General features: G+C 34.0%; 1 protein-coding gene across 1 annotated transcript in view; it reads right to left on the bottom strand.

The window, feature by feature from the left end:
• Positions 1 to 1,043: 1,043 nt before the first annotated feature.
• The window catches only part of LOC129767774 (eukaryotic translation initiation factor 5B), a 311,161-nt gene continuing 299,092 nt past the window's right edge, over positions 1,044 to 13,112 (bottom strand). Inside the window, exon 10 of the mRNA XM_055768962.1 lies at positions 1,044 to 1,601. Within this exon, the coding sequence (XP_055624937.1) occupies positions 1,494 to 1,601 (108 nt within the window). The 3' untranslated portion in view covers positions 1,044 to 1,493. The remainder of the gene's footprint in view (positions 1,602 to 13,112) is intronic.

Here is a 13,112-nt window from a genome sequence, read left to right as displayed (position 1 = left end):
TAAATTCGATAATTCATTTTTTCCCATACTTTCGTCCCAATAGGTCGATTTTCGGCCTAAAATTTTTTTCGAGACGACACTAGATCTCGACGTTTCGAAATCATCGAAAAAAAATCGATTTTCCAAATTTCCTTTACTCTCCCCTTGGAAGATTTTCGAGGACAAAAAGATTAAAACTTTGAGCGCTTTGAGGCACCCCTTAATCATGTCCGATTGAGCTGAAACTTTGCACAGGACATTTTTTGGGGCCAATAAACAAATTTCAGAGTGCAAAACCACCTGCAAATTTGGTTACGTATTTATTTTTTTATTTTTTTTTTCCAATTTTTTATTTAAGGCTCATTAGCATTTTAGCTGTAACAGAGCCGAATTTTTTTAATCGTGTACATGTCACATGGTTATCATATATCTATAATTAGCACATTACACAGTTGCCATTCGCCAGTATTCCTTCTATACCATTACATATGGTACATTCACACAGTAGCCATTTAGGCGTAAGAGTATTCTTTCTGTTCTTCTATTATCCAGTGGGACCACCGGACAGCGGAGACAGTTGATTGATCATTGTTGAGTTATTTATAGAACAGCAGCCCGATGTGTCTTGCAGAGCAGAGCAGTTGTATGGATAAATCGATCTTATTTCGACCGTGGATCGATCTCCATCGCTGATGATTGTTGCGTGGACGTAGCTATTCTGTAACAACACAAAGATGGTCAATGAGGGTCCTGAGTTTTGAACTCACGATCGATCGCTTACTAAGCGAACGCGCAACCAATGTGGCTACGGAGACCCCCTTCGTATTTATTTGATTTCTAATAAACAAAAATACATTGACTTTTTGAGCAACTCAAAATTCATATCGTATTACTTACTAATAAATTCAAAGAAAAATGTCACTTACCAGAAATAATCCCAACGCTGACAATTCTCTTTTTTTTATGAAGATTCGCGTGATAAGTGCAAATGGCGGATTTATACTGTGACACAAACGGGCTGAATCAGGGCGTTCTTTCGATACGATTTTTTGGAGGCTAACAGGTTCATCTTCAGGCTTTCTTTTATTATAAGATCTTACTAAAAATGCTTCGCGCCGCTTGAAACTTTACAGCCACTTCCCATTGTACATGCAGACACAGCTAGCAATCACACACTATTAGTTGAGAATCGCTTCTCGTCGCCGCTCAAACGACGAAACATTTTAAACAAATATTGCAAAGGTCTAAATTAATTACAAGATCGAAGTCGAAGTCAAATAATTGGTTAAATACCTACTAGTGATACATCATCATATTAAGTAAACATTACGGGGAACATTGCTGATTCCAGTGGCCTAGCTAGAACATTGGAAAGTTTGCACTTGCTTCGACTCTGGAGCTTCTAAGCCTCGCGTTTCAGTCCACCAGTAGCAGTCGGGATGTAGGTGTCATTGAAACAAACGAAAAAAAAAGAGGAAATGAATGGTGGCGATATAAACTGTGAGGCCACCGAACTACAGGATTTGGAAGGTTTTCTTCAGTTCCACCATAAGAGCCCAGTCCGATTTAAGCAGATCATCGCGGAAGTGGTCCTTGCAGGCGTCAATACTTTGACGGGATATCTGAAAGTAGGGAAAGGGGAGAGAAACAAGAAAATTAACATCAGTTCACGGTTGTGCGTTGTTCATTCAAAATTCATTCAAAAAAGTTCCTATTGAAGGGAAAACTTTCATTCATAGTCCCGTGAATGAATGACCTATATTCTCATCGATTTTCGTCCTTCCAGAATGGGGCGAATGGGTGTTGGAGAACGACCAGGGAAATTGTATCTGCGCAATTGTGGATGGAAAGTTTTTTCGTCTGTTCCCGTGAGCGACAACGAACATTAGTTTGTTGAGCTTTCTGGAGCTCGGGGAGCGGAGAACTTGGTACATATATATAAACGTCCATGGTTATGTACAGTTCGGGAAGAATGACGTCATTGGATGTTTTTCAGTTTTATTCTGTGAAGTGAGCAGTATGCTAATCAAATTGGTTTTTCGTTTTTTCCAACAATGCTGTTGTTCGGTGTATCCCGTGAAAAATAATATTTACGTATCATTTCTAATATTAGAAATTTCATGAATTTTAGATAGGCTTCGGAATATTAAATCAGAATGACATAGTTGTTGGTGCAATAACATACGTTTCCTTAATCACAACCATTCATGACGAAAGCTCGTTCATGAAACTCGATTCTGTGTTCAGTTATGAGATCGTAATTTTAGTAGAATATAAATAGACCCTATTTAAATTTATAATTAGATTCTTCATGGCCCGGCATGAGTATAGTGGCATTTCGTCCCACATTCTTAACAAACGTCTCTAACCTTAGTAAGTCTTACGGTACTATCTAATCACTGAAATGTGTATTCCTTTACAATTCATTTGAACAATTTCTGTTACAAAGATATGCAATCAAAAAGCTGTTTGATTATTTTCATCTAATCATCTCCATCGTTACTGTTATCTCGATTTATTTTTTGTCGAAAATTAACTTTTTGGCACTCGGTAGTTTTTCCGTCTGAAAAGCCGATTTTTGAGAAAAACTTTTTTTTGAGATAACAGAAAATCTCGACGTTTCAAGCATTTTTTAGACATTTCAGATATAATTTTTTTTATTGAAAATCCCGATTTCATGTGGTCCCAATTTTGCGGTTTTCAAAAATTTTGAGGTCTGCGACACTATTAAATGAAGTCCGATTGAGCTAATATTATATTTTGCACAGGGTAATTTATTGTGCAAATCAACATTTCGCAGGAAGTCCCATATGAAAAATCAAGATGACCGTTTTCATTTGCTCTCGGTTTGCCTCGTATACCGAAAAAAAAGCAACTCCCAGAGTGTTGATTTTTGACAATAAAAAATTTCGAAATGACAGTAGATCTCGACATTTCATGCAATTTAAAGACATTTTACTTGAAAAAAAATGTATCCCCAATTTCATGTTCATGTATGATTTTTGAAAGATAACCGATGATCCAAAAAAAAAAACATTTTTCCCTTTTACTTACAAAAATGACCCGTTACAAAAAATCAAAACTTTTGATCTACTGAACCGATTCAGATGATCGACATATTGAATTGAGGCCAATAAACTAGCCTAAAAAAAAATTCTATCATAAAACATTGATTTGCAGTCGCACAGATCTAGTCTAGTCGCATAGGAATAGTGACCGAAGACTGAAAATATGTTAAATTTGAAAAATCATAATTTAAAAACTAAAAAACATATCTCTGATTTTTGAATATGTTATTCTCAGTTATGCTCAGCTTTCAAGAGAAAATATAAAAATATATAGTGCCCAGTGTTGTCACATTTTAATCTGTACCAGAGGGGTAAAATTCTTACTCATTTGTACTTTTTTTTTCTGAATCTAGATTGCATACTATCATTAATTAAAATTTTTGAGCTGTCGCCACGATATTTGATCGCACCTTTTGATCCGATTTCGAAACTTATTTTTGTTCTGATCATATTCAGAAAAAAATCGCTCGACAGTTGCCGAGCAGTGAGGCATAGTGAGAACGTTACAAACAAGACATCGAAGCGCCGAAATGCGAACGAGCCATCAATTCTTTTTAGTCATCCATTTTTTGTCCACCAACGTTGCACATGCTGGTTTTCTAAAAATATATGGTGCCCATTGTTGTCACATTTTAAGTTGTATCAGAGGGGTAAATATCTTTCTCATTTGCACTTTTTTCCCTAAAATCTGTACCATCGAAAATATTCGCTGTAGAGAAAAAAAAATGGATGGGTTATATCTATGATATAACCGCAAGGTTGACGTGGGACTACCGTACTTTTAGTAAGCATTTGTATTGTATTCATTAAATTATCGATCGATGAAACAATTTTCGAATTCAATTGAATTCAACATTTTTACTTTATAAGTAAAAAGTTTGAACAGTTGCCATGTAAGATCAATTCATGCATTGTAATAGATTATGTTCTTCGTTACAAGTCAATTTGATGAACTTCCTTTTACGTTTGGTATGATGCCTAGAACTACCAAAACATGTGAACAAAAGAATTGTCAAACAATCATTGTATTTTACATTTCTTGAACCGTGAAAGCTCATTCACCTCTAGTATCTGAAAGTACGATTTCCCAGGCTTCTCAGTTTAGAAGTACGTTTTAGGGGGACATATTCTGGTCTGCACAAAAACAAGGAAGTACAAAAGTATTCGCAGCTTGCATATATTTGCAATGTGGATTCCCCCAGACATCTTTGTTTTGAAACACATTTTTGTGGGAACAAAAATACAACAACAACAACAACAACAAAACAAAAATATGTGGGAACAAAAATACCCCCGACTTATATGTATTGGTAATGCGGATTCCCCCAAGTAAATTGATTTTGAAGTCCGTGTTAGGGAAACACATTTTGGTGTGAACAAAAATACCCCCGACTTGCATGTATTTGCAAGCGCATTCCTACAAGTACATTGATTTTGAAGTCTGTGTTGGGGAAACCGTAAATCAGGCCAACCAAAACAAGGCAGTTAGGGCGTTTAGATAACGCTTAACATTTAACAGTTATTCAATTATTTATCTAATTAAAAATAACATTTTATTAAATGTGATAGATGCGTAGAAATATTCCCTATCAATTGATGCAAACATCTTTCCGATGCAGTGAGAAATGTTCGAGTTATAAGCATTCGAAATCTTTCATTTTTTCCTGCATGTTCTGTGTTTAGGTTTTCATTTTACCCCCCATATATTCCGGTTAGATGTAGTCCAACGTCAAAAAAAATATTAACAAGAAAAAATACTGTTTGATGATGCTTATACATAGTTTTTCTGAATCTAGATTGCATACTATCATTAATTAAAATTTTCGAGCTGCCGCCACGATATTTTATCGCATCTTTTGATCTCAAAATAGCGTTCATCGTATCGTTGCTGAGCCGATTACGAAGCTTATTTTTGTTCTGATCATTTTCAGAAAAAAAAAAACGCTCGACAGTTGCCGAGCAGTGAGGCATAGTGAGAACGTTACAAACAAGACATCAAAGCGCCGAAATGCGAACGAGCCGTCAATTCTTTTTAGTCATCCATTTTTGTCCACCAACCTTGCACATGCTCGTTTTCTGAAACTTACGATTTCCTTACGGAGTCATTTTATCTTTGGAGTACGGAATTAATTCTCTTCAACTTGTAGAATCATGGAAACGCTTCTAACACAACGCTAATGCTTGTCAAATTGGAAAAGTTTCTGGGATTCAACATTGGCGCAGCCTTGAGCGTCGAATCATCAAAATCGAATATTTTTCTCATTTGCTTAACCAGCACCACGAAAAAACTGCGACAAATATCCTTTATATCTCGTCTTTCGCTATCCTTTGTACTGACAATTTCTTTTGCTGCTATTCCAACCTAAAAATTCTTGTCGCTTTTCAAATTATCTTCATAATTAATAGCATTGGACATTGAAACAACGTAAGATTTCTTGCAGATATTAGTGAAAATGATCAAATGGAAATCTTTCAGCTTTTCATGTAGCATCGTGAATTCAGGTTTTTCAGCATGGAACAAACGATTCAATCTGTTGATCTGGGGCAAAACATACGTCGCACCGTCTGACGTGAATCCTTTCATACGATCCATGTAAGGAATTCCGTGCTTATAAAACTGATCAATCATTGCATTGTAAATGTTCTTATGATCAGCAGTACCAAGCGATACTGCGGCGTAAAATTCGTCATGTACCTGAATGTTGCTTTATTCAAATATCAGAAATTTCACAAGTGGAAAAAAATCTGTACCAATCTGTACTTTTTGATGAAAATCTGTACTCTGTACCGTACAGAATCTGTGCCAAAAATAACGAAAAAATTTGTACCATTCCAGATAAATCTGTACTTGTGGCAACTCATAGCGCCCTTTATCTGTAACCGAGTAGACTGATAGGGACAGCAAACGACGCCATATTTTTCCCGCTCTCAACAACGAGTCGAGATTACAGTAAAACCTGCTTTAGTGCGGTTTTTTGAGCGATTTTTTTTGTGCGATTTTCTGTTCTTGTGCGGTTTTTTTGTGCGTTGTATGAAAAGAAGCTTATTTGACGAAGTTATCGTCCATTGAGTTTTTTTCCGATGGTTTATATAGATTTCAGTGCGAAAAATGCATATTTGCGTCTTAATTATCCACTTCTGAAATCTTTCCCCTCCTCTCATCAAATACTCTAAGTTTTTCTAAGTTTTTGCATGACATGATTTCTAACGTGTTGCTGTTTCGACATGCAACTAAAAGCACAAAACAGCCATGCGTAACCGAAAAGGCAAAGTGTCCCATCACAAAGCAGGGAAACAAAAGGAAATTGAACGGTGAATGGCGTGGATTTGAGTAATTTTCTTGGGGGAAACTTTTTTTATGCGGTCCCTATCTACCGCACAAAAAAAGTTTTTTCAAAATGTGTACCGAACACAATTTTTTAAAACTGCTGGTGAAGTGCACGATTTTTTTTATGCAATTTTTTTTGGGCGGTCCCTATCCCCCGCACAAAAAAGGTTTGCCTGTATTAAAATTTACTATCGAAACTCGGAGTCAACGGCCTCAACTTTAAGAGCGCTATGTCCAATTTATAGTCGTCATAGTCATCCTGCCATATCAACAATTGAGCGCCTAGTGGAAAAATTTTAATGAACAGGCATTAAAATTTTTCCAGTGAATGAGACGCAAAAGTGCCCGTAGTGTCGAAAATATTGCTGCCGCTAGCGCATCAATTGAGGGAGACCTCAATCAGTCTCTCATACGTCGTTCACAAGCTTTGGGTATCTCTGTTGAATCGTTGTGACGAATTCAACAATCGATTTATTTAAAACCAAATTTGGTGAGCGTGTTATCTCACGAAATGGCCCAGTCAATTGACCACCTCGGTCGTGCGATTTGACGCCGTTAGACTATTTCCTGTGGGGCTTTGTGTAATATTTGTCCAAGTAAGACTAGATAATTGCTGACTAGCAGTCATTTTTGGAAAAAAGTGAAAAAAAAATATTCCGACCACCCTAAAATGGAAAAAGAGACCCTAATAAAAAAATAAAAAAATACTGGTCTAATATATTTCGAATTTTAAAAAGTTATCCCATAAAAAATGTTCACCACCTCGAAAAAAATTGTAAGGGATTGTATCTAGGACACGACCGCATATTGATGACGTAGAACTACGCAATTATAATATGCAATCCACTTGTTTACCACTTCGAATATTATTTTAGAATGCATTGAAATTTTTGTAATAGATTATGTTCTTCGTTACAAGTGAATTTCATGAACGTCCTTTTAAAATATTTGAATGGAAAAATTGTCAAACGATCGTTGTATTTTACATTTCCCTCCGAAATTATTGCACATCTCATGTTTACGTAGTGCTCGAACTGCGGAAGTTCATTCACCTCTAGTATCTGAAATGAAGATTTCCCAGGCTCCTCAGTTTAAAAGTACATTTTAGGGAAACATGTTTCGGTCTGCCCAACGACAATCGAGTACAAAAGTACTCAACACCAAAAATAACCCCCGATTTGCATGTATTTGCAAAGCGGATTCCCCCAGGCACATTGATTTTGAAATCCGTGTTAGGGAAACACAGCTCGGTGGGAACAAAAGTACCCCCGACTTGCATGTATATTCGCGAAGCGGATTTGCACAGGTAGGGGAACCGCGGGTAATACGGACAGTGGGGGTAATAAGGACATATGGTAGATTTGTAAAGTTACAATTTAAATTTCAGATTTCTGTAAATGAGAACACCTTCTATATGTTATTCTATAATATTTAAGCCACCCTATGTCAATGAATACTGATCAAAAGTGGAAAAGGGAAACAAAAACCGAAAATCATACACGATTCTGCGTGTGGATGTTATTTTAGCTACTTCAATAGTAAGCATTTTGAGTGGTTTAATAAAAAAATTCAATTCGCTGATGGTTCATACTGCTGGAAAGCACGATCTCACTTCTATGTGGATTAATTAGATTTTGTTTATCATTTAACGGACATTCGTGATGAGTTCAGACCTTGAATGAATGAAATTATTCCTCTCGCGATCGACAAACCTCTACGCTTCATATATTAAAAACCTGTCCATATTACCCCCACTATATGTCCATATGAACCGCATCGAAAAAAAATTTGTAATTTTCGGTCTGTTTTGATTTCAACAACGAAAAACACTTTTCTGTAAAATATTTGGCCAATTAGGTAGAAAAACAGTATATTGAATTGCAAGAAACTGCTCCAAAGTTTTGAGAAACATGAGTTTCCGAAGATATAATTGAAGTTCATCTTAACATGTCCGTTTTACCCCCACCTCCCCTACATCGATTTTGAAGTCTGTGTTGGGGAAACAGTAAATCGTGCCAATCAAAACTTGGCAGTTAGGGCGTTTAGATAACGCTTGACATTTAGAAAATATTCAATTGTTCATCTCATGAAAAATAACATTTTATTAATTGTGATAGATGCGTAGAAATATTTCCTATCAATTGATGCAAACATCTTTCCGATCTGTTCAGAAATGTTCGAGTTATAAGCATTCGATATATACGGGTAGGGTTGGCACACAAATCGGCAGAACAAATGTATGGGAAAAAAGGAAGTTCTTCCATTTTTCATGAATTTAAACCGTTTAGAGATTAGCGAATTGTAATGTATAGCATATCAAACAAATCTTAGAAAATTTTTCGATTCGATTGGTATGCAAATCATGAGAATTCGTTCACATTGAAAATATTTATTAACGTTAACTTTATATCATAAAAACGTGACCTGTTTCCTGATTTGGCACCCTTCCTGAAAGACGTAGTTCTACGTCAAAACACCCTATTTAAAATGTCAGCTCAATAGGACCTAAGGGAGAGTGACGCAAAGTGGTCAAAGTTGGAGTTTTTTGAAAATCGAAAAATCACCCAAGGGGGGAGTAAAGCAAATCCGGGTTTTCGAAAGAAAAACGTCTAGATCTAGTGTAATCTCGAATTTTGTTTTGTCAAAACTTGACATTCTGGGTTTTTTAGTATACGAAACGAAACATATTGCTTTGGGTGCCAATAAAATTTATTAGTGTCGCAAACGCTAAAATTTGTGTTTTTTTGAAAAAACCAAAGATCACAAAAAACGTTTTTTTTTAAAAAAAATGTCATGCCAAATGTGTTAAAATTGCATTACACGTCGAGATTAACTGTTATCTCGAAAAAATTAAAAATTTGTTTGATACTTGGACATTTTCCCGTTCGAAAAGTCGATCTTTGACAAAAAAAATTTTTTTTGAGGTAATTGTAAATCTCGATGTGTCATGCAATTAGAAGATATTTGGCATCAAAAAAAAAAAAATTTGAAAACCCCGATTTCCGGTGATTTTTCGTTTATATGATTCGTCTCGTAGTCGGAAGAAAAACAAAGCCCCAGAGTGTCGATTTTTGACAAAAAAAATTGGACTTTTTCGAGGGCAGAGAACTGCAGAAATTTAAAACCTCTATAGTTCGATATACACTTTCTATCTCTCCAACTTCAATTTTAAGTTTCACAGCGATTAGCCGACACCACATGTTAAAACCGACAATTCATTTGGAATTTATTATTATTAATTGATTTTTATATTTTTTTCCCAGGTGAGCTTGTGTGAATTTAGGAGTGTTTTTGGGTTTGTTGTTTTCTGGATCAAACATTCAATTTTCGCCAACTCGTTCATTGTTTCCGGACAAAAGGTGACGTCAAAGTGCAGAATGTATAAAAGCGGATGTGAAGAATGTATTTTTTTGCGGTGAGAGCTGTGTTCTTTGGTTTTAAACTGAAAAACGGAAGCTATGTTGAGGAATAAATACAGTTTTGTCCAAAAAACGATTGTTTTCATAAAAAATCCCGGGACTTTTCAGTCCATGTAGTATAATTTGTGAAGTATTTCTTTGAGATACAGAAAATCTACTTGGATATTCTATAAGTTATTCGAATTTACAGCCCTATAAGTTATTCGAACTAACATTCGAATTAAATGTTTCGACATTAACCGTCTGTTTGATGTTAGATTTCGTCTATGTCCAAATTTGCCATCTCAGAAAACATTTCGCATTAGTTTTAACATTATTAGCTTCTTGCGTTTTTAATGGATTTTGATGATTTGCATAGTCATCGAATATTTTTCGCCTACGTTTATTTTAATGTAGCCTTAAAATTAAAAGTTCAATCGAACAGTAATTTCTCATGATTTGTTTGATATAGTACTACAGCCGAATTTCACGCCAAATCGTCTTAGGAGCACCATCTCAGATAGTAGTGAAACGTTGTGGGTGTAAAGACATGGGTCATTTAAGCAATTTTGCATACTTGAAATATTCGAAAAAAGAATTAGACTACTTTTTGGAAAAGCCAGTTCTTTCTCTAAATTTTTTACAAAATTTTTTAACTTGAAAGCTATGATACCTTCGAAATTCTTGTCAAAGGATGAAATGTAGGAAATTGTTTAATTCAGAGATCGAAATCGCCGATTTGAGACGAAAAACATCCATTTTCACCCACAGAGAAACATAGCTGAAAATATAGGAGGCGGGAGAATATTATACGCTCACTTAGATTCTCGCGAGAAACGCAAAGCCGATTTTTATTTTTCGGTGAGTTATGATTGCCGAAAAATGGTTTCGTTTTCAGTGACTCCTCGATACCGATAATGGTTTTTCACTTCTTCAGCACAGCTGAAAACATGCGGCAATATTGGGTTTCATCGTGATGTGAACATGAGATGGATTAATATTTGTACAATTCACACGCTGTCCAAATGCAGATCGTTTGGACGCTGCTTTGATTTTTCGCTCCATATTTTCAGTACCAAATGAGAGACGAAAAAGCATTCTCGTTAAACTTCCGAGATAGAGATTTTCGACATCTCTTTCTCTCTGAAAAATAATTTTCGGTGAAAAGGAAGAGACGAAAATATCAACAATACACGGTTCATCGAAAACTAGATTGATTGAATGAATATTTATAGCGCAGCCGAGCGAGAATTTCGATCTCTGGTTTAAATTTTCACAAAAAAATACCAAAAATTTTTCGAAAAAAATTTTGCTGACAAAAAAGTTTTTTAAGAATTAAAATTCATGAATTCCATATATTTCTACATATATATGAATAGCCCTTAAATTTTCAACAAGTCGTCCATACATCGGAAGATGGGCACTTTTACAGGGAAAAAGTTTTTCGAACAACAACTTTTTCATGTTTTCTCTGAGAAAAATACAACTTATCCTAATTTTGTTTAAACAGCAATTCCAAATGAAATCGTCCTAAAAATTCAGATTTTAAAAACTTGTATTTTTGATTCCAATGAAAGTGTGTATTCCGTTTGGGTTGGAGGAAATATGAGTTTTTCACAACAATCGGGAATTTTTTGACTCAAGCGTAACTTTTGAAAAGGGCGTATCGATTTTAGTAAGAGAAATCTTTGATAATTTATATCTCAAAAACTATGAGTCGTACCGAAACAATGTCTTAGTAAGAGTTATAGAGTATTGATGGTCGAATATGAAAAAAAATATACACTGAGAAAAAAAATTAGTACCCTTTTTTTTTATTTACAAAATAAAAATTCAATTTGCAATACCCAAAATACATTTTTTTTTTCATACAAAATAGAAGTCATGCAGAAAATTTAAAAAATGGGTCCAAGATGGTAAAACTATTTTTGACGAACTTTGTGGAACATCGAATTTTTAGGAATTTCCGAAACTTCGAATTTTTGTATGTTAACAATCATTTTTAGCCACAAATTATGATTTTTGATGTGATTTAAAACAAAAAAGCTCATTATAAATCTCCTTCTAGATGTAGCCATTATCGAGATATTTTAAAAAATATTTTTAATTTATTGTCTTTTTCATAGTAAATATTCCCTATTAATATGTTTGTCGTGTTATACCGTCATGTTCATGAAATTTTATGAATTTGCTTATAATTTCCAACAACTTTTCCAAATACATCATCATGGTTCATTTTTTGACTCAAGCGTAACTTTTGAAAAGGGCGTTTCGATTTGAGTAAGAGAAATCTTTGATAATTTATATCTCAAAAAATATGAGTCGTACCGAAATAGTGTGTTAGAAAGAGTTATAGAGTATTGTTGGCTTAATTTGAAAAAGATATATACTGAGAAGAAAAATTAGTACTCTTTTTTTTTATTTACAAAATAAAACTTTAATTTGCGGTATCAAAAAATATGTTTATTTTAATATTTTTTTTCAATTTTTTCATATAAAATAGAAGACTATTTTTGACGAACTTTGTGGAACATTGAATTTTCAGGAATTTTTGAAACTTCGAGTTTTTGTATGTTAGCAGTCATTTTTAATCACAAATTATTAATTCTGATATTATTTAAAACAAAAAAGGTTATTATCAATCTTCTTCTAAATGTAGCCATTCTCGAGATATTTCAAAAAATATTTGTAATTTATTGTTTTTTTTTTAATAGTAAATAGGCTCTTTAAAAATGTTTGTCGTGTTATACGATCATGTTCATGAGATTTTATGAATTCGCTTATAATTTTCAACAAATTTTCCAAATACATCGTTATGGTAAAGACATATGTTTAGGAGTTACGTTACGAAACATTCGAAGTCATGTGGGTTAATACAAAAAGTAACGAAACTAAAAAATCTTTGTTATCTTAATACAAACTTCAATCAATCAAAAAAATGTTGGAAATTATCAGAAAATTCATAAAATTTCATGAACATGACGGTATAACACGACAAACATATTAAAAGGGATTATTTACTATAAAAAAGAAAATAAATAAGAAATATTTTTTTAAATATTTCGAGAATAACTACATGTAGAAGGAGATTGATAATAACCTTTTTTGTTTTAAATCACATCAGGATTCATAATTTGTGGCTAAAAATGATTGTTAACATACAAAAATTCCAAGTTTCGAAAATTCCTAAAAATTCGATGTTCCACAAAGTTCGTCAAAAATAGTTTTACCATCTTGGGCCTATTTTTTTAATTTTCTGCATGACTTCTATTTTGTATGAAAAAATTTAAAAAAAATTAAAAAATATGTATTTTGGATATTGCAAATTGAATTTTTATT

This window comes from Toxorhynchites rutilus, chromosome 2, assembly GCF_029784135.1.
Source record: "Toxorhynchites rutilus septentrionalis strain SRP chromosome 2, ASM2978413v1, whole genome shotgun sequence".
Taxonomy (NCBI): Eukaryota; Metazoa; Arthropoda; class Insecta; order Diptera; family Culicidae; genus Toxorhynchites; species Toxorhynchites rutilus.
The sequence above is the reverse complement of the archived record's forward strand: the minus strand, read 5'-3'. Positions and strand labels throughout refer to the sequence as shown.